This window comes from Zonotrichia leucophrys, chromosome 4 (assembly GCF_028769735.1).
Source record: "Zonotrichia leucophrys gambelii isolate GWCS_2022_RI chromosome 4, RI_Zleu_2.0, whole genome shotgun sequence".
Classification (NCBI taxonomy): Eukaryota; Metazoa; Chordata; class Aves; order Passeriformes; family Passerellidae; genus Zonotrichia; species Zonotrichia leucophrys.
Window position 1 is genome coordinate 49,843,106 of NC_088173.1, and position 27,063 is coordinate 49,870,168.

At 46.3% G+C, this 27,063-nt stretch overlaps 2 protein-coding genes across 8 annotated transcripts in view; both read right to left on the reverse strand.

The window, feature by feature from the left end:
• Positions 1-1,210: 1,210 nt before the first annotated feature.
• On the reverse strand, positions 1,211-21,644 carry SPRY1 (sprouty RTK signaling antagonist 1). Of its 7 annotated transcripts, XM_064711592.1 has the most exons (4): positions 17,890-21,644; positions 17,447-17,639; positions 10,913-11,794; positions 1,211-4,104 (listed from the first exon to the last, which is right to left on the reverse strand). In XM_064711592.1, exon 4 carries the CDS (start codon positions 4,047-4,049, stop codon positions 3,087-3,089), a length of 963 nt encoding a protein of 320 aa, XP_064567662.1. In that variant the 5' UTR covers positions 4,050-4,104; positions 10,913-11,794; positions 17,447-17,639; positions 17,890-21,644; the 3' UTR covers positions 1,211-3,086. The 7 variants fall into 7 exon arrangements, with proteins under 7 accessions (XP_064567662.1, XP_064567663.1, XP_064567664.1 ...); XM_064711593.1 differs by lacking the exons at positions 17,447-17,639; positions 17,890-21,644 and adding an exon at positions 11,954-12,144; XM_064711594.1 differs by lacking the exons at positions 10,913-11,794; positions 17,447-17,639; positions 17,890-21,644 and adding an exon at positions 6,850-6,980.
• Positions 21,645-21,777: 133 nt separating this feature from the next.
• AFG2A (AFG2 AAA ATPase homolog A) overlaps positions 21,778-27,063 on the reverse strand; it is a 162,760-nt gene continuing 157,474 nt past the window's right edge. Inside the window, 1 exon segment of the mRNA XM_064711589.1 lies at positions 21,778-24,451. Within this exon segment, the coding sequence (XP_064567659.1) occupies positions 24,275-24,451 (177 nt within the window). The 3' untranslated portion in view covers positions 21,778-24,274.

Sequence of the window (27,063 nt, forward strand, 5' to 3'; positions counted from 1 at the left end):
ACACTGTCTGCTCTACCTGGCAATGAGTAAACCATGTAAGACCTGCAAGGAACTGTTTTCTTCTCTTTGCTGTGTAGGTCCCAGTAAATTTTTTCTCCAGAGGCACTGCAACCTCAAGTTATTCCCAAAATCTGGTTAGTAAAGGCAGCATTAGCATGACTAACTAGAGCATACCTGTTGTCTTAAAGAGATCTGAAACAGTGTCACAACCTAGCTCCTGATGGAAGACAAACATTAAAGGATGGAGAACACGTGCACCCTTTGGGATTTCTTCTCTTCTGCTAGGAACCAACCCAAGCCCCCAGATAAATCAGTCACCTGGCTGAAAAAAGAGACAGAGGCACAGAGGGCAATGTTTTCCTTGAGGAGGCAGGAGCAGCACCCTTGGAGCACACAGGGTGCAGCAGAGGAGGCAGCTGGCTCCGTGTTCCCGGGTGTCAGCACACAGTTACCAGTGGGCATCTGTGGCCAGCGCTGCACAGGGCCCCCATTGTGTCCGTGGGCCGTCTGCAGGTGTCGCTCCTCGAGACGCGCGGGGACAGCGAAGGAGAGCGAGTCCCTGCTCCTCAGGAGCATTCCTGCCTTTGCTTCCTCCCGGGAAATCTTGGAAAGCAGAATCCACGTGCATCCAGTGCTGCCCCCCAGGCTGTCACTTCTGTCCCACAGAGGAGCAGCACCACCGGCACCTTGCAAAGCATTGCTGGGTGTACTCAGGTGATGATGTCTCTTTGTACCTCTCAGGGGTCATCTGTGCTGCTCAATAAAAAATCAGCCTCTCAGTCAGCTCTGTTCCATGACACTGCATCAGCTGGGATGGAATGAACTACAAAAAGCCGAGCTTATTCAAATCATCACCGTGCTGGGAGTCAGAGCAGCTTGAATATGGTAATTCAAAGCAGCAGGACTTCAAAAAAGAGCAAGATATGACACATTTGTCAAGTCACTGCTCTGTTCTGAAGTGGAGTTTCTCTAGAACCACTTACTCTGAACGCCATGTGAAATTGCATCCATTTAAAACTTTTAAAGTTCAGGAGAATAGTGATGTAGCCTTGACCCACATGAGGAAAAGAATGAGGTCTCCCCATTCACTCTTAATGAAAAGCTTTTTCTGTTGAATGTGTGTTAAATGGCCACAAGTAGCTGTGACACTTAGGTCAACCTTAAGAGCCTTTAATTTAAGGACAGAAGACTCAGTTGACATTGGAAAACATATGGGAAAAGAACCAAATAAGTCATAGACATAGGCCCAAACACACACACATTCCCAGATTTCAAAGCTACCAAACTACAGCAACACAATCACTATTTTTCATCCTGGCTCCAAGCTTTTTATTTAGAATTGAGGTGGGGAGATTAATTTCTTCCACTGCTGCACAATTTAACCAGCCAGGAAATTCTATATGGGAAAATTTAAAAGGGCTTTGCATGTTAATGTGGTATTCCTTAAAAAAAAAACCCAAAAAACCAAAACAAACCAAACACCAAAAAAGAAACCAACTTGGAAGTTGTGGTTTCCTCCTCCACAAATGTATTTCCAAATGCTTTGGTAAATAAATAGAGCCTCTATTTCTTGGCACTGTTAAGCACAACACAGATTCAATTGTATTAAACATCCCTTATTTGATACATAGTTGGCTTAAACTTAAAATTAGGTAAACTAAACTAGAGCACAGACTAGTGGCTTTGAAGTATCAATAGGAGGTTGGTTGTCACCTGACAGACCTGAAGGAGGAGGAAGAGCCCAGCAATACACACAGGTAGCTCACAACCTATCATTGTAACAAAAGAAATCCAGAGGCATTTTCATTAATTAATATATTTTCTGCATTATAGTTAACATATGTACTTTCTTCGTGTCATCCTTATTTCGTTAAGTATTGATATTTTGTTATATTCAGACATGAGTACATTTTCGAAGTCTTTTGCAATAAATATCATAAAATAATAGAGATTCACATAATAAATATTCTTTACAATAAAAAAAGTTTTAACAGACTTTTGTCTTAAAAATAGTTGGGATTCAACTTTGTGTTTTATACATAAAATATACAAAAAAGGACCACAATTTGTGGCTAAGGCAATAAAACAGGGACAGAATAAAATTATAAAGTACAGAGCAGAGCTAAACTCACTAAGCCAAAGGATCACAAGAGACTTGAAGGATTCAAGAACATTTAGGTGACTCAATGACACCTGAAGGCTGTTTGGATATATGAACACCACCAACTTTAATATCAACTGATACTGACAGACTATAAAAACTGGATTAGGAGGGTGGAGTAAGAAATATCCTTCAAAGACTGGACAGCAGAAGAAACAAATGAGTATGTTGCAGCCACAATGTCTCCAATGTGAAGATCTACATAGTGTAGCAAAAACTGAAGTTACACTGAAAATATTAAAAAAAAAAAAAAAAAAAAAAAGGAAAAAAAAAAAGGCTGGACAATTCTCAGGTCTGAGAATGTTCCAAAAGTTAAGAGAAAAAGAGAGGGAAAAAAAAAAGATGCGAAAAGAAGCAGGCTGCTTATAGAAGAGTCAGGCCTTTCATTTGGTGAAGCCTTTATTTTACATCCCTCTCCAGAAAGAACACACACAAAAAGTTATTTCACAATCCAGCTCACTCAGGACTGAAAGTTATTCTTCCTTGGCACCCAGGAGGTTAAGGAGAAAAAAACCATAACTTGCTGAGAACAAAAAAAAAAACCATCTTTGGGAAGATATTCACAGAGCAAGAAGCTTCAAGAGCCCAGTGAGCCCTCACTGTCTCTTTCAGGAGTGGTTCAGTTACAAACTCAAAGACCGTGCCCGAAGGAGCGGCAGGTGCAGATCCCAGGTCCACACTTACCAAAGAGCAGCAGTGACTGCGTGAAACGCTCCACACTCAGCCAAGTCAGCAGGAGGAGGAGAGCAAAGATGCAAGGGGAAGAGCTCATATGTCTGGAGTTGGGCAGACAGAAAGGAAAAGAAAGCAACAGTCCTCACAAAATGGGAGAGGAGGGGGGAAGAAGAAAAGATGGGGAGAGGGAAAAAAAATGAGCTACAACCTGAAAAACTGAAGTTGGGGGAAGTAAACCTCCCTCCCAAAATCATGAGGGCTTGCCCTGACCCCGGGAGGGGCAGCTCTCCAGTTTACAATAGACCGTGTTGGAGTTCTTGCACCGGCAGCCCGGACGATTGACGCGGTCGTAGCAGCCCCGGCAGAGTTTTAGGCATCCTTTGGCCGGAGGGTAGCAGAGCAAGCAAGGCAGGAACAAGGACATGGCTCCCATGCACAGGTACCTAGAACAGCAGTGTGCCTGGGAGCAGGAGCAGGGATTATCCGCGTATGAGTCCCCTTCATCGTCGTTGGAACAGTGGTAGAAGATGCCTTTGACCAGGCACATGCAGGTGCCGTACTCCACCATGCTCTCGGCCGAGCACAGGCACTGCCGGTTGCAGGCCAGGCAGGAGGGCAGGGCCCGCGGCGCCGTGCACTCCCCGCACTTGCACTTCCCGCACCGCTCGCAGATGAACTTGTGCTGCGTCAGGTCCTCTTTCAGAGGCCCCTTCAGATCGTCCACGATCAGCGCCGCCTGCTTGGGCTGCGCCCGGATCGTCCGCTCGGGTCTGTGGCCGGAGCCCGGCCAGGAGGGCGGCGAGCGCCCCAGCAGCCCTTGCTCCGAGGAGGCGCTGCTGTTGCTGCCGGAGCTGGCCGCGCTGCCCGTGCTGGTGGAGCGGCTCAGCACGGGAGCCCGGGCGTTCTGCGGGTGGGCCGCGTGCCCCGCCTGGCCGGGCCTGTGCTCGTAGTTGTTATTCACATTTATCGGTATAATCTCGTGAGTCCTCTCGTGCTTCTCCTGCCTCGGCGCCGTCCGCGGAGCCGGCTTCTTCACCACCGACGGCCCCTCGGTGTATTCGTTGCTGCCCCTGATGGCCTTGATCTGGTCCAGTGACAAGATGGTGGCGGGCTGGCCGTCCCTGTCATAGTCCAAGCGCTGCCGGCTGTCCAGGGAGGGCTGCTGAATCACCACCAGGGAGCCGCCGCTGCCGTGCTGACTTTGAGGCTCCATCTGTAGTGATCTCTGCTGCTGGCATTCAGCGGGAACCTGGCATGCATCTGAAATCCTGAAATAAGGAAGGAGACAGAAGGTGTAAATAAACACTGCGTGTGTACATATACACACTCGAGATCAAGGGCAGCGGAGGGATAAAGCACCGGATACTTTCTGAAAACAGAAATGATCTGGCAAAGCCCAAACTGCCCCAGCCACCTGGTACTGATCACTTTCAGCAGGGGATTACAGCAGTGCTGAGGATCTGGCCAAAGTCCAGCAATGGGGAGAGTCTGGGTATGGCATCATGGATCAGGAATGCAAAGGAGACCCCATGCCATTTAAAAAAAAAATTTAAAAAATAAAAATCCAGTATTAACTTGTATGCTTTCTTGGCAAGCCATGGGAAGTGCCTCTCCCTTGCTACTGAACTCAGCATCTGTCTCTAGCAACAGCAATTCCGAATGCCCCTGACACTGAGCTGGAAACAGCCAAGAACACCACTTCGGTCATGTTCCTGTTCCGAATGGCAGAGTGAGGAACGAGCCCAGTTCTCACTCTTCTCCCTGAATGTGCAGCATCAGAAGGCTCCACAGATTTGCTTCCTAGTGCATTTGGAAAGTCTCCCTCTTCAAGTGACGTATGTGCATTACAGAGTCCTGAACTAAGTGCTGTCAAGTGGCCAAGACATTTTCTGTGAGAAAGTAACTCAGCCTTACACATCTAATATGCTCCTTTATAAAATTAAAGCAAGGGTGCAAACAGCCTGTTTTCAAATATTTCCTGACCACAGGCCGGAGTGTGAAAGAAGAATGGGCTAGAAAAGGCTTAGATGAACTAGGTGTCAAACAAAAAGTACCTGAGCGTTCATGAGAACGTTAAGAGCAGATAAGAACCCCTCAACAAGAACCTCAAAACACAAGCAAAGAACAAACCCATTTTCAAAAGAGAGATTAAAAGCTTCTCAAATAAACAGAACATCTGCTCGTCTATCTTTTAAATAGTAGGAAAATAGTTGAGATGTTACATGTTTCCATCCCTTTCCATCCTGCCTAGTGAGAGACTCGAAGGTTGCAACACTGAGAAAACTGCAGTGACAGTTCTGCACCTACACAAAAATGTAGCTGAGTATTTAAGTGCCACATTTATGCAGGGAACCAAGACAACAAACTGCTTTTCTTTACTGTCAGCCAGAGGAAAAGTCCCTTTTCATAACCCCCCGGGACGTGTTTACCTGAAAGCAGAGAAAGGTGAGTGCTATCACGCATTTCAAAACCTCATCCAATAATGCCACGAGGGTGTCCTGTGTACCCAGACCACAGCCAGCATGGAGCTGTTCCCCACTCCAGACAGTAAAAGGCACCGTGGTGTGGAAGCACAGGAAGAACAAGAGGAGGAAATGTTTCTTCTAGCAGGCAGTCACCATGAGCAGAAAGTGACAGCGTCTGCCTTGACACAACATCTTTGTCCTCAGCCAGTAGTCAAAGATTTCATTTTACATCTAACATCACCTGTGTGGGCTTTGTGGTCACCAGATTAAACAGAAAACCAAACACTCTCGCTTCTAATTCACAGAACAGAATCACAGGATGGCTTGGTTGGAAGGGACCTAAAAGACTCTGCAGTCCCAAAGCCCCTGCCATGGGCAGGGACACCTTCCACTAGACCAGGTGGCTCAGAGCTCCATTCGACCTGGCCTTGGACACTTCCAGGGACGGGCGCATTCACAGTTTTTTCCTGGGCCAGTGCCTCGCCACTCTCCAGCAAAGAATTTCCTCCTACTCCACAGAAGAAGCAGCCTTCCTCACGAGCACTGAATACAAATCCACAACAGACCAAGGGTGAATGAATGCGAAAAGGGAAAGATTTACAGCTGTAGCAGCCAGGAGCTGGGCTCCCTAGGGGATGAAAAACAATATCCCAAGAAAATGCAAAAGACATCCAGTGCCATCTTTGGGGGGAAAGCGCAACATCAACGCGGCGCAGACTGACAAGCCCAGCTGCAGACCGGGGCGAGAGTTGAACCAGCCACCTCCACCCCCGCGCAGATCGCTCGTAAACTGCTTCCCCCCCGGACAATGAAATAAAAACGAGTACAGCAAAATAATAAAATAACGTACGGCGCAGGCGGCGAGAGCCCTCACGGTTCTGCACCCGGGGCTGCACTCCCTCCCCGCACCTCGGGGGTGGGATCCCGCTTCCCTCCCCTTCTCCACACCCGCTCGGACACGCCGCCAGCCCCCCCGGCCCGCCCTGCTCCGCCCCGCTCCCCGCAGCCCCGGGCGGGCGGCGGCGGCGCGGCGCCCTCTGCGCCCCGAGCGGAGCGGAGCGGATCACGGCGCTGACGGAGAGGAAGGAAGAGGAGGGGAAAAGGGGAAGAAAAAAAAAGTTATGAATGAAAACACAGGCTTTTTTTTTCCCCTTCCTTTCCCTCCTTCTCTCTCTCTTCCTCAGGGGAAGGCAGATCTTAGCCCGTCCCTGCCTCGGGAGGGCAGATTACCTGGCGCTTAAAGCGGCAGCCGAGCGGCCGCTCAGCCCCGGGGTTTTCCCGCGCTGCGCCTCGGCACCCCCGCCTGAGCCCCTCCAGCCCCCACCTGCGAGAAGCGCTTAGGGGTGTTTTTGACGTTCTGCGCGTTCGCAGCCGGCCACGGTCCCTAGCAAGCCTTCCGCAGCAGCACGGTGCCTCCGTTCCGGGAGGGGGACGGTGGGAGGGTGGTCGGGGCCGCCCCTCACCGGGCGGGCGCCGCAGCGCCCCGCGGCACCTGCTGGCTGCGGCAGCGCCGGCCCCGCTGTGAGCGCACGGCGGGTCCCAACTTACTGATGTGCAGGGAGCCGTCGGGAACGGCAAATCCAGCGGGCGGGGGGCGGCGGGGCCTCGGCTCCTCGCTCTCCCGGCCCCCGGGGCGGGGAAGGCCGGCGGGCTGCGCTCCTCGTCCCCGCACAGCCCTCGCTCGCCGATCTCCAGGTCCTACTGGGCCAGCGGAGAAAAGCCCCGCTCTCCTGCCCACCGCAGCTCCCCTCTCCCGGGGCTCAGCATGCAGCGGCCCCGGCCGCCCGTGGAAGCGGCGCTCTCCTTCGGCCGCAGCTCTCTCGGTCCGGAGGCGAGGGGGAGCAAATCCAGCCCTTCCTGCAAAGCGGAGTGTGTGGAACGAGCCTCAGGCGGCTGCAGGCTGCGGCAGGCAGCGGGGCTTGTTGCGATGCAGGTCTCCGGGAAGAGGCGGCGGGTGCGCGGCTCCCGCTCCGGCTGTTTGTTATTTCCCTTTGCGATCGCAGAGTGCAGCGCTGCGGTCCCGCTCCGGCGCTCGGCTTCACCGCATGGTCCTTGCCGCAAGTCCCGTCTGGCAAAGTGCAACCACAACCTCTGGTGCGAAAGACTGGGTTGGGTTTTTTCTTTTTCGTTTTGATTTTTAATTTTCTTTTTACAGCGATCAAGAAGCGGCTCTGGCTTTCCAGGCAGAGCTCAGCGAACTGCGAACGAAGCCAGAGGCAGCGCAATGCACTGGCCCTGCGAGCTCCCCGCACACAGCCATGTGCTGGCTGTCGCTGCCGGGGGCCGAGTGACAGGCTCGGGGCAGGGGCAGGACGCGGCGGGGAGAGGCGACCCCGCACGCCGCAGTCTGGCACCGAGGTCTCCGCAGGCTCGAGAGGGTCGCGCAAAGCTCCGACGCGCCGGAGACCCCGCGCCGGGCGAGACGGGCGAGTACCGAGCCGGAGCTTCTCTGCGAGCAGCGAATCGCGCCCAGCTCAGCGCTGCCGGCCCGGGCAGCCGAGGCCCGGCTCTCCCGCCCGGTGCCCCACGGAGCAGCGAGCGCGGCTCGCCCGCACCTCCCGCACGCCTCGCAGCGCGGCCGCCCCCAGCGCGGCGCGGGGAGCCCCGGCCGCCCGCCCGCACCTGACCCGGCGGGAGGTGGGTGCGCGGCGCGGCGAGCGCCGCCCGGGCTTACCTAGGGCCGGGGTGAGCGCCCGCCTCCCGCGGCACATTGGCGGCGCGGATCCAGCCCGGGCAGTGCCGGCAGCCGCTCCGCGCTGCCCCGCCGCCGTTCCGGAGTGACTCGGGCCGCGCCTCGCCGCCTTTCAGCGCGCAGCCCCCGCCCGCCGCCGGCCGCGCCCCCCTGATGTCAGTGTGCCTCAGAAATCCCGGCGTGGATTCCCCGCCCTCCCGCCGGGAGCCGCTCCCGCGCGGGCACCGCCGCTCCCGCGGGCCGCCGGGGAAGGAAGGAGGGCGGGAGGGAATGAAGGAGGGAAGGAGGGAGGACCTGCCCCTCTGCGGCCCCGGGCCCGCGCTGTCCCGCAGCCGCGGCTCCTCCCGGCCCCGAGGCCCCGCCGGCAGAGGGAGCGCCCCGGGGGCTCGGCCGGGCGCAGCTCGGAGCTGCCCCCGCCTGCGCTCATGGAGCTGCCGCGGCCCCGCTGGGCACTGGGCTCTGCTCAAGGGCTGAAGTTCTGCCACGCTCCTCTGTCTGACAGCGTTACAGAGAGATTCCTGACTGTGTTTTACTGTCAGCGCCCTTCAAGCCAGGTGGAACAGCCCTTGGTTTATATTCACAAGATATTTTCTGCTTCTTTCTGACTATTGCAGAGGCAGCTGAGGACCCGAGAAGAGCATTCCCTCTTGTCATCCTGCCATGAGATAGGAAGCGGCTCTTGCCATCGTTCCCAAAGCTCACCACTGCATCTCTGCCATGGTGCCAGAGATACAGGGATGCTTTCCAAGCCAGTAGTTTTATGTCTAGATATTACCTTTGGCATGTGAGTTTTGGGGGTTTGGTTTTTCTCATTGAGTGGAGTATTTAAACAGGCCACCAAAAGAACATGGGAAAATAATGTAAAGCACATTCAAATTCTGAGAATTATTTCATAACAACATGTAAAGTATTGGAATAGTTGAGGCTTCCAGTACTTGGCTGAACACCTTAAGTTTATCTGAAACACACTAGCAATCTCTTTCAGAAAAAAACCATTCTCCCACCTTTTGCCCCAAAGAAAAGAAGTATGTGCTAAGGATATGTGGAGCTGCTTAGCAGGAACATACATCCAAAGGCAAACAATCCCTACAAACAGGATTGTACCACAAAGGGGGCACTCGGTGACAGTCTGTGCACCCAGCTCACGCTCGTGGGATGTAGCAGAGTTGTTTTCCATTAAACTTTACTAAGTTTGGAAAAAAATCACCTAAACTGCATTTTTAAAATTTCCATCATTATGCACAACCTTTATCTGAATCACCTATCTCTCTATGAAATAAAATTTCCATGCATTAGAGGTTCTATACTGAATACTAGAATATAGTACCTAGTGACAGTATGACTCCTAATACTTCTGAGTTTGTAATTAACAGATTGCTGATACAGACAAACCATAAATACCATTCTCCAATGAGAGAGGCTCAAAGGACAAACAATGGCATAAAAATCCTTGGTGTGGAATGAAAGTACACCAAATCAGTATTAATATTGCTGTGGGATTTAGAAAGCGTGGTTGTTCACCAAAAGCATTCTCAGGCACACCTTGAGCACAAAGTACAAAATCATTTTCAGTGAAATCCATCTGAAAACTTTGGAACCTATAAGAGTTACAAAAACCTATGAAGAGAAAAAAAAATCCAACTGAAGAACCAAAATGACTAAGAAAATTTTAAAAAAACACTACTCCTGCAGAGTACTCTTAGTGGTGTGAGTTCATCTTGGAGCCTTTGGAAGTAGCAGGGCTCTGTTCTCACAAAAGTTCATATACGTTTTTCCTAGGATACAACCCTAAAAACAACTCAACACCTCTCCTTTCACATCTCTAAGCCAGGACCACCTTAAAAAATTCTATGCCAAGTGTGAGAGCTTGATTTTAGAAACATAATACCAGGCTTAAATGGGTCAGTCAAATAACCAAGAGTACTGGCAGGTGTTCACTATCACCTGGCACCTGAATTAATACTTCATGGAAAGAAGGAAAAACCCTCCAGCGATATCCAAAGGCTCTCCACAGGCTCAAGCAAACATTCCTGCACCTCACAGAAGTCCATCTCACTAGATTAATCCTGGAAATTATAGCAATGAGAAGTTCTGATTAGAAAAAGGAGAGCTACATTCTGGAGAATGAACTGGCACCTATGGCTACATCCTGCCATGGCCTTAATTTGAGGATTGATGCTCAGGCAGGAATCTGATGCAACCAAGTTATTTTCTATCTCCAAACCGTCATCTACAGGTGGCTCAGCTGACACCAAGTCAATAGAGACCAGCCCTGTGTGCCTGAAGTAAATCCTTCAGAAAAACCTGTCTGGAATGGGGTTCAAGAGACTGAAAGATGGCCCAGAGCAGCCATCCAACCCCTGTTTCCACTTTGAGGATCAGGTACTGGAGATAATCCCCACCTTCTGCAGTCACATGCTACTTCTCCCTCATGGCAGCCCGAGTGCCAGAAGGTGCACTGGACAGATCAAAACCACAATCCTTGCTTAGCTTTTTGTTTGGTTTTCTTCCTAATCCACACCTAGAAGCAACTTTTATCTCTAGGTGACTTAAGTGACCTTTGTAAAGATGCACTGGATAAACTGTGATCCTCCCACCATCAGTAACAACTATTTCCATGGATCCCACCTGGAAATATTATTCTTTTGCTCCCTAAGCAGCATCACTTAGCCTTGCTAAGGCACACAAATCCCAGAAGGAAGGAAGACACACTCAGCCCCAGTCACAAAGCCAACATGGCTTTGAGGAGACTCAGCAGGGGAAGTGCTTCCCTTTATGCATGTTACTTGTCACTTCATAACCAATCTTCACAGCTGCAACAACATTTCTAAGGTTACAGAGGAATTCAAAGGCAACTAAACACCCCCTCCATTAGCATGTATAACAAAATTATGAACCAAATTGTTGTGCCAGTCTTACCTGTAGCATGTGTAGGTCAGTTACTTCCCTCACCAGTGATGATCTTGCAGAGATGGCATCAGGAGAACCAACTGGAACCTGCAGCTCCCCAAAGCTTTGTGTGTCAGCAACTTTGAGTTTGGGTCAGGTGGAACTTTGTAGTTGTCAGTGCTTGAAGAGTCTCAGAAACTCTGAATGCTTGCTGGGACAAGAGCAGCATAACTAATTTTTTAACACACCACCAGGCCTATATATATACTACAAGGCAAGAGGAAATGGCCCCAAGTTGCACCAGTGGAGATTTAGATTGGGGAGCAGGAAAAAACTCTTCATTGAAGGCACTGGAACAGGCTGCTCAGGGAGCTGGCTGAATCACCAGCCCTGGAAGGATTTAAAAGTTGTGTAGATGTGGCACTTAGGGACTGGTCTGTTGGTGACACTGGGTTGATGGCTGGACTCAATGACCTTAAAGATTTTTTTCCAACCTAAATGATTTCATGATTTAAAAACTCTCCAACAAACCAACAACAGGCTATGGAACACTGCTGTAATAACAAGTGCTGTGGGCAGTTTCTCAGCAGCTCTCATGAAATCTTGCTGGCCCTGGCTTAAGCTGGTGCATGAGATAAACAGAGCTGCTCCCAGGAGCCGAACACCATGAGTGCTGTGGTGAAGGCATACCCTGACACGTACAGTGAATCACTTCAGCGTAAGGAAGAGAAAGCGAAGGCTGATGTGGCAGCGTTTCCCATCACACTTTCTAGCAGACAGGTTGACCTTTATCTGAGATCAAAGGCACGGGTGGCTGGGGATTTCTTCAGCTCCTGTGCAGGGGCTGTTCTCAAAGCTCTCTGAAGATGCACAGCCCGTGTGCGCCGCTGCCTCTTGCCGTCACTGCTGGGGCTGGGGAAAGGCACACAGGAAATCCTCAGTTACAAATAGAACCTGTAGCTTTCACTTCAGGAGATAACATCAGTTTTTCTTAGAGGCAGAGGAGACAGTAAAAGGCAGCAGCCAGGCAAACCTCCAACAACAAAAGGACGAACCTCGACGTGAACCTACCTCATGAACATTTGAATGTGGAATCAAAGCACCGGGGAAATGCTGCAGAGAGAGGGGTTTAGTCTGTGCCCAAATTAAACAGGAGGAAAATGCCAAAGTCTGTAAAATAGGCTGAAAATCTGAGAACACACTTGCCCTTCCCCATCTCCTGCACTGTATCAAAGAAAGCAGTAATTTTCCTTGGGTAACCACAGGCAAAACTTCACTCTCCTAAGGGTAGGCCACAGCAAGTCTCTTCATTTTCCACCACTCCTTTGACATACAGGCAACTTGGTACCTCTACACCTCTCCTTCAGGTACCCAGAGTTACTGTTTCCTGATCAAGTTTAATCTTCCTCAGAGAACTGCCTCTCTAGCCTTCATGTGTAGCTGCTACACGGGTTGCCTGCATGTGCACAAGATATTCTAAGCTACTGACCATATCTTCCTTACTTTGTATTAATTGTTAACTATTTTAGCTAATATGACTCCATCTTCATCTGTATGAACAGTTTTGTGAAAAAGAAAAATTGTCATTATTACTGAATACCAATAATAACTTACTCTCATCTACCATAAATTATCTACAAGTCCTTATCTCCGGTCCTAGCACTGAGCAAACTGCCTTTTCCATTGCACTGGGACACAATTCCTTGCACAGACACAAACCTTTCCCATTTCTGCTGGAGAAGTGGCCTCTCCCCAGGAGTGGGCTGCTTCACTGGGGGAAGAGGAGAAGCTCTCTGCTAATTTAAATCCATGGCTCTGTGCATGTTTTTATTATCTCAGCACTTGTGGCAACTGGGGTGTTAGCACAGCTCCAGGAATGCCTCCTGTTTATCAGGTTGTGCAATCCGTCACTGTCAGCTGAAGGAGGTCTCGGGAGCAGCGTTTCTAATTTGATTTGAAAATATACATGGAAACCTGAGCCTGCTTTTAGCAAGAATGATGGGGTTGGCCTAATGAACACAATCTCTCTTGTCGCTCTTGAGAACAGTGTGTCAACAACCAAAGTTTAGGTTCCCTCCGTGGCTGCAGCAGCTTCTGTGGGGACGCAGTAGCCTCACATCTGTGTCATGTTCTTGGTTCTGCTTTACCACTGAAAGGCATTTCAGAGAGATTTTAACAGGCAAATGCAAACAGCAAGGAAGTTCTTCCATAGATCTCTTGAAGGGAAGTTTGCAACAGGCAATTTTTTTCATGGCAACTTCTTCCTCTGAGCCTTCATACACTTGTGTGGTACCAAATGGTGCTAAAGAAAATGTGTTTCTAGAGAGCCAGTTCTCAGATAGCTCAGAAGCTGTCACTGCTTTCTCACCAGAAACCGGCTACAAGAAAAGGAACATGTCACAGGATTCACATAGGATTCTGGCCACAGCATCATTCACTTCAATATTTACAGATTTTAACTTCTCAGGGGAAAAAACCAAATAAACAGCCCCCCACCTCTCTTTTACTCTTCTATTGCTGAAATCTCTTGCCACAAATCTACAAGACTACAGTGATGTCACTTTCCCACATCCCAACGAGAGAGTGATAAAATATAATTTGCTATTAACCTCTATTTTTTCATCCTTTTCCCATTTTCTGGGTCTTACTTCTCTGACAGATTCTGCATTTGGCAATTCAAGTATAAAGTGCCAAGAGACCCCCTGCATGTTTGATGGGGTTTGTTGTACTCTAGAAGAGCTTGCCAGTCACATCTTGGAATTTTGCTCCGTAGTAACAACGACCTGCCAAAGAATATTCAGTGTCAAGGGCCAGATTCTGTTCCTGGGAAATCAAAGTTAACCTTGGTTCCCTTTGAGACTGAGGAAGTCAGGAGACTTTGATATTTTGGAGACAGTGTAAAAAATAATATCCATCAAGAGCCTATGGGTTGAAAAGGTCGGATTTCTCCCACCAAAAAGGACTGGGAAAACCCTTGACAGTGAAGAACAGAAAACACACATGCCCCTGCACATACTGTCACATTGCTGATGAAAACCCCCTCATTTCCACTGGGGTGGGAGACAGGCTGCTCTGGTTCCACACAAGCCATGGAGAAAGCTTGCACTGCCTCTCCTGCTGGCTCCCACCCAGGGGGACATGCACAGACACACACTTAACACAGGGAGGTTGTGACACCAGAAACTCTGTGTTTGTGTGTGTTGGGGGGGTGGTCCCTCTTTTAGATTCCCTCCATAACTCTCTACTTTGAAACCACTCCTGTGATTCTTGTTTCTTTCCCTGATCAATTAAACATGCTGTCTTTGAGAAGCCAGAGAATTTCCATCTGCCAAGACCACATCTATTAGTGACACATACCCTGTTTAAACCATCTCAAAGCCTAGCCAGGATCTGTCTCTATTGTCTCCCAAGTTCAGTAGTTTTGAAATTTACACAGAAAATAGAATTTCCTCCGAAATTAGCCTACCCATTAGCTTTCTAAAACACTGCAGTGATGCTGCTGCAAGGTGACATTTCTTGGAGCAGCACTGTAATACCACAACATTCCCAAGGGAGGGACTGCACTGTTGCCTACAACAATCTTTCCATAGGTTTTCAGCAGTATCATCTAACCTAAAAGAAGCATCTGAATAAAGATAAGAATGACAAGTGTGTCCAGTTGAAAAACAGAAAACACACATTTTATATTAGCTTAGAACTGTGGACATCACTGCCTGGCTGAACTCAATGTTTGAAGTAATTCCCTGATTATTAAACAAACAAAAAAAAACCCCAAAAAAATCTGACAATTCCCTAGTGGGTCCTAGTATTTTCTACATGGAAGGCCAGACAGACCTCAGAGTATTCAAGAAAGGTCATCTTCAGCACCAGCAGGTATTGAGGTCAACTGCTCAGCTATTATTTATGTCCATACCTCTCAGAGTAGTGAAATAGCTGTCACCACCTGGCTGGATTGCAGCTCTGCAGAGGGCAGTTATCAAAACCTAAACATCAATCTGTTAGAACTTACACACCACTCTGTTCTCATAGCAAACCAACATGACTTTTCTAATTCTCCTCCAAATGTCCCACTTACAAAAAATTTAAACTTTTATGCACCTAAGATCAGTATTCAATATATTTTACCATATTCTTTGAGTCTTTGCTGCAGGTCTTGTACAGGGGAGAAAACAAACAAACCAACACCACACCTTGCTTTTACTCTTTTATGGTTGAAAAGACATGGAAAAGATCTCTCACCACAAGGCTACAAGAGCACAGCAGCTCAGCAGTAGCACTACTCGAATTTCATCACACACCAACAGTGTGAAACATGGGAGGAAAATGGAAAACAACATTTTTGGAGCTGGACTGATGTCAAGAATTACCTTTCAAAACCATGTGCTGGTTTTTTTAAAACTTGCCACATGAAAAAACAACAACTTGGAGTCAATTACAAACACTCCTGTAGGTTCATTAGCTTCTGCAGACTTAAATTTTCCAGGGTGCCAATTGCTATAAAGTAAAAGTGCTCAGCACTTCTTAGGAAGACACAGAAAGAATAATTTGCTCAAGAGTTCTTTCTAAGGCAGGAAGGGACAATTCCTACTGTCAGACCTCTGTGGGAAAAGAAAAAAGGGATTGAAAGGAGGCATCATGTCAGGAAAACCAAGCTGAGATGCTAAGAATGCCCAAGGCATGCATTTTCTAAATCACATCCCTCTTTCCACATGCTGTTAGGTACTAGGATACCCATACATATCCTAGTTTGTGTTTATAAAGACTCAAAGTTAATGTGAGAGATGCAGTAAATGGGGAATTATTCCCTGTCTGCTCCTTGAGGAACAGCTAAACCAGACCCACTGTTCCTGTTAAAGATAGCTTAGACAGCAGTTGGTCCATCAGCTCTGTTTTAAACTTAGGTTTCAGACTAAAATTTAAAAAGCCTGAAAAAAATATTTTCTCAGTGTATTTCATGACAGGAAAGCTCAGCCAAAGCCCATGAATGTAACTGCATTACTTGTTTGTTTGAGGAAACTTGCCATGTTCCAAATCACCTCCACATCATCAATATTTTCAGTGCCAGCAGCTGCTCTGCTGAATTGTGTAGAGGAAAACAATCCTTCCTGGCAGGGAATGGGAATGAAACAGCACAACAACACCTCTGTTAAGAGAGATGACTTCCAAAAGTGTCACAAGAAGAGCTGACTAGGACAGGAGGAAGGTGGAAAGGACAGAAGCTGACGAGAGCTCAGCAGTAGATCGATACAGCTGGGCTGATGTTTTGTCAGCAGAGTGTAAAAAGCTTCTTTCACATTTCACAAGGGGATTTTTCATTATAATTCCTCTGTTTTCAGCAGCTTTGCCCCTGTATCCAAACACCCTGCCTGAATGCACTCTGTTCCAAACTACTCTGCTGGGAGGTAAGTGAACACCATCTATGCTGAGACAGGCAGTGCCCGAGCTCCTGGAGAACAAACAGCCCCTATCTTATTCTATCCATTACTTATTAGCAATGATTTCATTAAATGCTGCATCTGTAAGCAACTAAGAGAGGCTGACAGCACCTGTGCTGGGGGGGTGGCTTGGTGGGAAAGGCCCAGGCAGGAGCAAACCCCCCTGTGTCCCTGCTCTTACTGCACCATTGCAGAAAGGCTTTGGCCAAGCTACATTCTGTTCTCACTTTGTGTTTCTCTGTTTCCCCACCCAACTTCACACAAATTCTTACAAAGGTTATGTACAGACATGTACAAAATGGAGACTGACACTGGCTCTTGGAGGGTTTCCCAGAGCAAGTTTAACAGAGATTATATAATACATTACATCTGTGTTGGTTGGTTGGGGTTTTTTTATTTTTAATATAGATGTTATTACACTACCAGTTTGTCCTTCCTAGCTTAACCCTCCAACCACCCTTTTAAAACAGTTCATTATGATCTGCAGAGATTAAAAACCTGAGGTTATGATGTGAGTTTTGTTTCCAGCCCTCACTTAGGACAAGTGTGTTACAACTGGAGGGGCTCAGCAAGTCACAACCACAATTATTTTCCTTCCACCCACACTCTACTATCAAAGTCATTGCAGGTAGGGGTCCCTTCATTGATGGAACAGTGGAATTTCAGAGGTAACATACAACTTTACTTCTATATCCTATTTTTAAATCAGAAGTCTCAAAGTAGTCTGCACAGCTTGGGCTCAACTTCTGTAGCTGTGACCCTTCCTCCCAAGACAATCCAGCAGGATAAATCCAGCTTAAAATCATAGGGCACTTATTAAGGATATTGAGTATTCTCAAAAAATCAGGCTAAGTCACATCCTAATAGAACTGACTGCAAGATATAAAGCCCACCTTTGTGCAAAGCTGTTTCAAGATGCTCTTCCTGTTATTCCTGCTGTGGGTTTTCCTTCTTCTCCATCTCATTGTTTTTCTTGTGGAGTTTAGAAATCCCCACTTCTCCTCAAATTTTTATTCCCTCAACTTTTCCTCTTCTCTTTGAAAAAAGGGGCAGAATTCCCCTCATTTCTCTTGATTTACTGGACCCTAAATTTCTGAAAAAAATCACAAGAGGAAGATCTGTGTCTTACCTTTTTTGGTTCTGAAGTGACCTCTGCCCCTTTCTATGCACCTCAAGTGTCTGAAAGAGTCAAGCTCCAGAAACACACCTGCTACTCCAGTGCTGATGGGGTTAATGAGATCAAAGCCAGACTCCACTTTGTGCTTAGCAGTGAGACACTTCCTACCACCGGCTAGGGTGACTGCAGCCCTCCTTCAGCTCACCTAAATCAGCATCAAAATAACACAAATCAGCCCCTACTCTGATTAGAATCAGTATTCCCACTTTCTGTCTCCTTCCAACTCCATCAACCCCCACACATTTCCACAAAAATCAGTCAGTGATGAATTCCAGGGTAACTTTTCTAATTCACATGTTTATTTTCAAGCATTTTCTCCATCCATCCCCTCTCCCACCCTCCCCTTGCTGTCCTTCATCAGTGAGGGCTTCATGTGCTCCAAAGCCAGCTCTTACCTCCTCACCCAGCACACAAAGTGATCCCAAAATTCAGCTCCCCCACAGCCCAGTAGGTAAAGAACAGCTCTCCCAACATCTTCTCTTAAAGTCTCCCAGCCAGGCAGTGCAGGAAGGGGCCTAACAAAGCTGTATGCAGCCAATTGTGTTATCAGGGCACTTGGCACTACCAGCTGATCCTTGATTACTATTCATCCCTCGGGAAAATAAAACACCCCTTTGTAGTAAAAGTGTAACCGGTTACTATGAGGCATTACACATTAACAAAAGCAGCTTTTTACCAAAATCCCAGATGATGAAAGCCTGGAAGTGGAATCAGACCAAGGTAACTGGTTGTTTCTGAATGTTTCAGATAGAAAGCTGACAGTTTAACCAAGATTTTCACAGTGCTAGGAAAAAAGTGGTGGGCGAGTTGTGTCACGTATTTGTACATAGAGTCGTAGTGGGCTGTGTAAAACAAATTTTAAGGATAAAATTGTAGCAACTTCTGTGGTGCAGCATCCTACATATGCTACTGCCTGCACGGCAGCAACCTCAGTTTTTACAAGGTCTTGAATATTTTTAAGAGCTCTTTTTATCATTTTTGTGCTTTTCCAGAAATCCACACAGACACTTTTGATATGCTTTCAGATTTTCCTTTTCTTTCTTTTTTAACTGAAGAGTACAAATCATTAAAGAGCACAGCTATCTGAAAGGCAGACTTTTCACTAGGCAGAAGGCTTGGTGGAATAATCCCTACTTAGGTGGTGAGGAAGCATTCCAGAATATTAAAGGATTTGTTTGTTTGCTAATCTACTTAAGCACCCATAGGCTTTAACACCCACAACTTGTGTGCTTTAGGGATCTCTCATGTCCATGGCCACTCTCACTGCCACAGCTCTGCATTAAAGCTGCAGATTCAGACTGCAAGCTGCTCATGGCACACCTGGAAACAGCTGCATGGCTTTGGTCCACCCACCCCCAAATCCTGCTCCACACTTCTATATTTTGGGTGCAGTAGCCATGCACAGGTCACTGTTTCTCACATCCTGTGCTCCTGCATCCCAGCCACCCAACTCTGGGACAGCACAGCAATCCAAGCACCAGGAGCCCCTCACAGGCCCTGCAAAGGAGGCTGTGTGAGCAAGTTTCACACCCTCAGCTTGGGGAGAACTCGCTGACAGGGAGGCAGGGTAGCTTTAAAGGCATTAAGTAGAGCAGGCTTGGTGTAAGCAGCTGCCCCTGTGTGAAATCCGAAGCTCCTGCCAGCGGTGTGGAGGAAAGACATGACCTCATTATTCCACAGCCCAGATAATCCGTTCCTGGATAAAGTGAGAGCTGACAAGTGTTTCACCTTGAATGTTATCAAAGCCCTTTCCACACTTGGCTGATGGCAGAGCCATTTTACCAAACAGGGATGTGAAAACTCCTCAGTGTTAGCAAAAGAGATTAAAAAAATCCCTGGGGTGCATGGTTAATGCCACACACACACACAGGTGTGAGAGGAAGAGACCAGCAGCATTTCCATAACCATTTAGGCAAACAGGATATATTTGCACAAGTTGATAAAATATTTTTCTCCATGTATCAAGGGTTGCTGCTTTCAATTTCTTCCATCTACCTCAAGGTAAGTGTTCTCTAGGTAAGTGTTGAGGGCTTCTTCTGACATCAGCTGCCCCACCAGCACCTCCAGAAAGGTAGTTCACTTCTCAGCTGGGATAAATCACTGTCTGGATTACCTTCTTGTATCTTCCCAGTGGTTGCCAAGTGTGATTCCACCCCCCTAATCTTTTAGTCAGAGGAACCCAAGCTTTAATGTCATGGATTTTACACAGGCACACGCAGACAACACTTTTCTTGGAAGGGTATCACAGAATCATTTAGGTTGGAAATGAACCATTAAGATCATCCAGTCCAACTGCTGGACCCACAATCAGTTTGAGCAATGGCCAGTCCAAGGGGAAGGAATGTCATCTGGTTGCCATTGCCTTCTCTCCCAACACCTGCGCTCTCGCTGGAGTCCTGCCACGCAAACACAGGGGCTCTCCCCCCTCATCCCTCCTGTCCTTGGCAGGCCAGTTAACAGAGAAAACACACATCTCCTTCTCTGTCAGGGCTCTGGAGCTGTTGGATTTAAGTCTGTGTGGAAGAATGACGCCATTTAAAATGTTTAACACAGAACGCATAAAGCCCTGGTGAAAACGCTCCGTGAAGCTTCCAGCAGAGGAGGTTAATAAATGAACAGGTAGCACTTGCAGAAGGAGCAGACACAAACCACAAGATCAGGAGGAGGTTTCAGCTGAAATATTTGTCTTCCTGATGCTGGCCTGCCAAATGGGCAAAGCATGCCCAGCCCCAGCAGCAATTCTGCCTCTTGCACCTACTACATTGGAAAAGCTGCCTATCGAACTGCACACATTAATGCCACCTCTGGTATTGTCTTCCATGTCAAGGGAAAAAAAACATCAGCAAAAGATTTTGGGGTTCCTAGGAGATAAAAATTATTCCAATTCACTACAACTGTAGCAACAATATTAAATACAAATACAAAGGGGTCCCAATGTAAAATGTAACTCTGCCCCCACTGCACACCACTTGCCGTGCCCCAGGAGTAATCCCATAGCTCAGGAGTGTGAATGGAAGCACAGCTGCTTTCATCCCAACTCTGGGATCACAGCAAGCAAGGCAAGTTCTCTGTGCCTGCTTTTTACTAATTCTTTCAGGGCCTTTTACCAAGGTTGTACCTTCTAGTGGGTGACCCTTCATCTTTGAGGTCCAATTCCTCCCCAATTCCAGCACTACATACTAGGATACCACAGTCCCTGGACACCAGCATTTCTAGTGCTGGCAATTCTGTTTCATCAGCTGCTTTCTCTGGCAGAGCCAGAAAGAACCAAAACCCTTCAGGGTCAGGCTCCTCACAGCCCTGACTGCAATAAGCAGAGACAGTTCTCCTGCCCACCAACCTGTGCCCATCACTGAACTTCATCTTCCTGGGCACTACAGACAGAACACCAGATTTGACTTCCACTTTTCCTCTTTTCACACTCTTATCAGCAGAGTCAGACTCCTGCTTCACTAGGAAACATCACTCCCAGCCTTCCATGGATACTCAGTTCCTGGAGCATTGTTTGGCATGTGCCCAGCTTCCAGAGGGGAATCACCACACTTTGACATTCAAAATGAGTAAAGAAGCTGAAAAGAAAGAGCCAGGATACAGAATCCACAAAAATCAGCTTTAAGGATATAATATTTGAAAGGGCTGATTTCAAATCTAAAGTCTAAATTCAATGATTTTGAATAACCACCTTTGAAATAAATTATCTTTATTTTGTCTCTGATGTTGGCCCTTGCACCTGAGCTTGGTAAAAGTTATACTCTGCTCTCATCTAGAGGCTGCAGGAAAATTATCCACAATAAACCTAATTCCTTCTTCTAGGATTAAGAATTGTATATCATGCTTGCAGTGAAAATCTGTTTTATGCAGTAGGTAGAACACAGGACTGAAGTTTTTTTTCAAGTTAAGTGAAGACAATTTTGCATTTTGATCAGAAATATTCTCCTGGTAATTTCTGGCAAAACTGTCAAAAGACATTTTATACCATTTTGCAAGAGGTTGTTATTGCAGGAAAAAAAGGTAGATTTAGATTTTGCATTTAAACAAAGTGTGCCTGAAACATGGAGAAGTTGATTTAATGTTAACAATTCTGTGACTCAAGCAGTATTTGGGCCAAAATCCAGCTCCAAAAGATAACGGCAGGCAGGAAAAAGACTATTTCTCAAAAACTTAAAGAAGTTAAAGAATAGAAATTACTTAAAGAATAGAAATTACTTAAAGAAGTAAGCCTAGGAATCTAAGCAGTTAAAGAGAGGATGGGACAGACATATTCTTCTCAGATGCCTTCTCTGTTGAAATTCACTGAGCCTCAATCCTTTTATTAAAATTAAATCTCATGGAAACACAACAACAAAATCCAGCAGAAGAGAGAGTGCCTCTATCTTTGAGCTGCTCTGCAGCACAGAGGTGTTCAGGCTTTTATGGGCTCACTCTGGAATAGAACTGAGAGGTGTCAAGGCACGAGGTGTTCAGCAAAACACCTTGTGAGGAGTCAGCCCTGAATCCAAACTTGCTCCTGTAAATGACAGGAGATGCTCCTGGAGTGCTCTGTCCTACAGTGCCCTCATCAGTAAGTTCCAACCAGAGGCTCAGGGTGCAAGAGCTCTCAGCAAGCTGCATTATCAAAGGGCTACACTGCCCCTGTGTTTTGATCAAAACCAAATTTTTGGTCATTTTCCAGAATTCTCATAGCCATGTTTCAATTTGCTCATCCACAGTAGCAGTGATCTTTCTTTAGGAAAGAGACAGGGAATCATCATACTGGCAAAGTTTTCCAAACAGAATTTTCTGGAAGCAACAGACACCTCCTGGGGACTTCACAAATTGGTCATTGCTTATTTTTTTTTTTATAATTTCTTACTTTTTAAAAAAATCAAATGCCACAAACCCAAGAATAAAAAGAGGAGCTTCCTACACTTAAAATCACTTCAAGCATATTGATGTGTACCCAGAGATTTGGTGCCCTGTGGATAAATGTGGCACCATACAGGTACAAGGATAATGTCTGCAGGGATGGGATTTTTCCCAAGGCACAAACAGCAGACACAGGCCAGCATTCTCTCCTAGTGTGCAAAATTTCCCTTTGATGGCAGCAGGGTTCCACAAAGGGACAGGGCAGCCAGCTCCCACCTGCCTCTCTTGTAGTTTCTCAGTTCACATTCACTCCTTGGTGCATGTACCCAATAAACTGAGCACTTCCCAAGGAATGGCCGGCTAGTTTTAACACTCATCTGGAGCAGCACGTAGTGTTATTTTTAGGCTACAAAATCACAAACAGAATTCATTATTGGCAGTGAAAACTGCAGTCTCTCTTTCCTCCTTTCAAGAGCACACACTGGAGTGAAGTGCCAGGGGATAAAGGTATGGCATTTAATTTCTGGAAACCTCAAAAATTTAATGGTTATGATGAATGGTTCACATCCTGAGCTCTGAGCTGGAGTATGTTGAATTTAGAAAAGAAGGATAAAGTAGTTTCAGATGCAGTCTTGATCCCCAAGGCAACTCTTCCAGTTTATAATTTTCTTAATTCCCTTTGTCTGTTGGAATACTGAAGAGTCAAACAATGAAAAAAAGAAAAAACCTCATACACATCAGCTGAACTAAGTAAAAGACCCCCTTCTCCTCATCCTCTAATCCTTTACAGCAATAATAAAATTAAATGCAAATTACAGCAACAATAGGTTAGAATGAGAGTAATAAAAAAAGCTATCATTTAAAAATAGTAGATTTCTGTTTAAAAGCTACAAAATGTGTACAGTGGGGAACTAAGTAAAGAGAGAAAAACCATAATCAAGGTGAAGAAATTACCTTTCTGTTGAAGTTTGTGTTGGTTTTGGTTTATCTTTCCCTCAACTGCTTATGTCTGGACTAGAAAAGCTCAGCCTTTCTGTTGTGGGGAAAAAACCCTGAATATTAGTTTGCTTAACTGCATTTCATCCTGAGTGCAAGAGCAGAGAGCCCACAAGGACCTGTCATCGTTTCAACAGACGATATAACAAAGAAACAACCTGAGAAGATTTTATCTGTCCCTGAAGTATTTTGTGGTCATTTATAACAGTTCTTGCAAAGAGGTTTTCTCATCCATTAATTAGGGTTCATTATGGATTTTAAGCAGCCAGCTTTAAATAATCTACTTTATCAACATTCCTATTTATTTTGATGGAAACAAACATGAACAACAAGAATCTTTTGCTGACACCTGGCAGTGAGTTCAGGCCAGTGAAGGGCTGGACAGTTTTCCAAGGTGCCTACCTGCCAGCATGTCTAAAAAGGAGCTGCTGAAGACTAAAGATAAATGTTTGGCTGTAATCAATCAGGATGCCTTGGCTTCATCTCAGAAAGCCTGTTTGGCAGCTTTGCTGGAGATCATAAGTCAAAAAATTCACAATAATTGTAAGCATTTTTTGTAATGAGGCCTCTCACTGGGATCAACTGTGGTTGAGGTAGGAACAAATCGAGACAATAACAGCATTTGTTGCTTCTCTCTTTAAGGTCACAAATCCACCAAATTTCAGAATTTGATCTTTGGAGGTTTTTTTGATACATGGATAAACTGATTTAAACGAGAAATCTGACTGCCCCTAAAAGGCAGGTTATGGTAACATCTAAAGTTTAGGACAATGCCTATGACATGCACAACTTCCACAGGAACTTTTATTACAGCAATTCCACACTCAGTTAACTCCAGACACTCCACTCGCTCCCAGTACAAAACTCTTTGGCTTCTGACAGCTTCACAAAGGAAATGTGCCATTCACACAGTGAATGGGGAATGTATTAATTTGCCTTTCAGAGCGCGTGCAGTCCACTTTGCTGCTGGTAATCTGCATAAAACTGGATTAACGAGTCGGGAATCCTCGGGCTCACGACCGTCAGCGCGCTCCGGAAGTGCCGGCCAGCGACAGATTTGGCATGGATGTCTTCCTGAAGAGCCAGGAGGGCTGCTTCCCTGCACACTGCTGTTATCTGCAAAGAAACAACAAAAATCCAACCACACAGCATTATTATTATTATTATCATCATCATCATAATTATCATTATCAACATTATTTGAAGAAAGCAAACCCAAGAACACCAAATCACTCCAAATGCCAAATAATCACAAGTAGAGTTTTCCCAACTTTTTAATTTTTTTAAAATAAATGAAGTTGTGGGTGATTAGGACATCCAAAAAACAGGATGTAGCTCGAACTTTCAACCACAGTACATTAAATTTCACATTACAGCATGCTGCAAATTAACTTGCTAATCATATTACCTTGTGTTGAACTCCCCACAACACCTGATAAATTCAAATCCCAACCACTGGCGATACATTTTTCCATCCCCAAAGTGCAAGAGCAGATATTCCCAGGCTCTGCGGGCACTTTTCTTTCCCAGCCTTGCACTGGGAAAGAAATAAAAACAATTAATTCCAAAAGGAGGCTCGGAGGAGAGGGGTCTGTGGAAGGGGAGGAAGGTTAAGGTCTCATACCCTGCAATGTGTTTTTAAGCTCTCTGGACTTCAGACAGCGGAAACAGACTGATGCCAGTGTCACTCTAAAGACACATTACTGTGCTGAAAGGAGCTTGTGGAATGAAAAGAGATATTGTGATTTCCAGTGCAACAGGGAAAACAGTGATTGATATTGACTGTTCCCTTATATCTGTAAATGAAAGAGCCAACTGAAACACATTTGTCCGGCTATTCAGCATATTTTCTCTGTTTGTTCACTTACTGAAAGGAGTTCCCTCGCTTATGCTCTGCTAATGGTTGCCAAAGCCGTTTAGTAGCTTTTTAGGGGATTTAGCAGCATGTTTAGGAAGCTTTCACAAGAAAACATGCATGGATTTAGATGGCTTTGTCAAGTTACAACAATATTACTATTAGTTCTGTGCTGCTCTAATGAGCACCAAAGCTAAACACTGCTGTTCCGCATTTTAATGCTTTTCAGGACTTCAGAGACAGCTGAACGTGGAAGTGCAGCTGAGATTTAGTGCACCAGCTTCTTGTGGAGATCAGTAATACATCACCCAGAAAGTTAACAGAGAGGCCCTGGTCTTTCTGTACCAGTTTTTCTCTAAGCAGACATTGTGACTGCGTCCCCATCTCGAACAGGAATATTAAGCTACTTAAAGAAAAAAACCTGCCCAAGATCAAACACCCCTTGCACTCCCTGCCTACCACTGACCCCAGAATTCTTTCACAAGGGAGAAGACTGGTGATGGAAAAACAGATCCCAAGCATTCTGGACTCAGAACCCGTGTTGAAAGAGGGGTCCATTTCCCCTTGATAAATACTCCAGTAAGGCCACAAAATGAAGACACACTCTGAAGTTTTCACAGGCATCATTAAAAAATCCCCAAATGCAGTCCAGCAGGATTTGACTGCCCTGTTCTTCTCACAGACACCATCACCTATCCACTGCATGAAATGCTGAAGCAGGGTGACACTGTCAAGGTGTTCACTTGTCAGCAGCTGGTTTAGTGAAGGAGAAGCTGAAGGAGACACTGTCAAGCTGTCACATCCAAAAGTGAAGGAACACCACTGCCAATCCTATTTCTTCCTGTTTCATTTGTACACCGATACACCCAGGAGGAATTCACCCACAGGCTGATAGCTCTGATGAAGCTTTCACCTGTTCTCTGTGCTCTGCCAACACTATCCTCCTTTTGAGGTGAATGATGGCAACTCACCTCCAAATGATTTTTTTGTTTTAATTTCATTCTTAAATACTGAACCATAAGTTCTGTGATAACTGAAAATCACTAGACATGAGGAAGCACCAGAAAACTCATTATTTTTGGCTTCTTAAAAGCATTTCAGCTGCTTTTAAGGGACAAGGGAAGGCATACATTTAAGGCATAAATTATTGTTCTCCCTTTTCCTGGCTGCACTCAGAATTTTTGTGGACTAAATATTTTCTATATTATTGAATAATAAACAGCAGGTGTTAGAGCACAGTGTTGAAAATGCAGGCCCTCACAGAGTCACATGGACTTGTTTCCATTCCTTGGCTAACCCAGGGGATCAGGTTTCTGAGGTAAGAGATTCAACACAGCAAGTTTGATTATTTTGCTTTGTTCAGTATGCAAACTTTAAAAAAAAAAAGTCCTCACAAGCATTCTCACTAGCTGATAAAGCTCAATCACTCATGGAAAGCAAACACAAGTAGTGGTGTAGCCACAGTGAGAGGAGGATGAATTCATCTGCTGAATTCAGACCTTATTGGCCTAAGGTCACTGGTCTGTCATGGAGACTCCTTGTCACAGCCACATTAGGACATTTCTTACCAGATGGAGCAACAGAAGGGATTTTAAATGTCATTTCTGTGGATTGAGGGAAAAAGGGAAGGCCACAGAAGAGGCTGTAACTGACAGCAGAGGAAGGAGACCCTTTGCAGCAAGACATGGATTTTTTCCCAGGCTTAGCAGCACTCCAAACCCAGAAGCTGCATCCACACCACCAGCTTTAAAACCCTGCAACAGGTCCATTCCCAATGAACTTCCCTGTGACTTTCTTAAATCACTTCTTCTTTTGGCCTCTACAAGATCACCCTGTATCAAGTGCCACAGTCCAATCATCCTTATATAATAAA

Bases quoted from the DNA above. Each gene is read 5' to 3' on its own strand.
- SPRY1 (XM_064711590.1), bottom strand. From the start codon at position 4,470: ATGCTGAGTTCAGTAGCAAGGGAGAGGCACTTCCCATGGCTTGCCAAG. The intron at 4,105-4,411 runs GTTAATACTGGA...TCCTTATTTCAG, and splicing joins CTTGCCAAGAAAGCATACAA to GATTTCAGATGCATGCCAGG.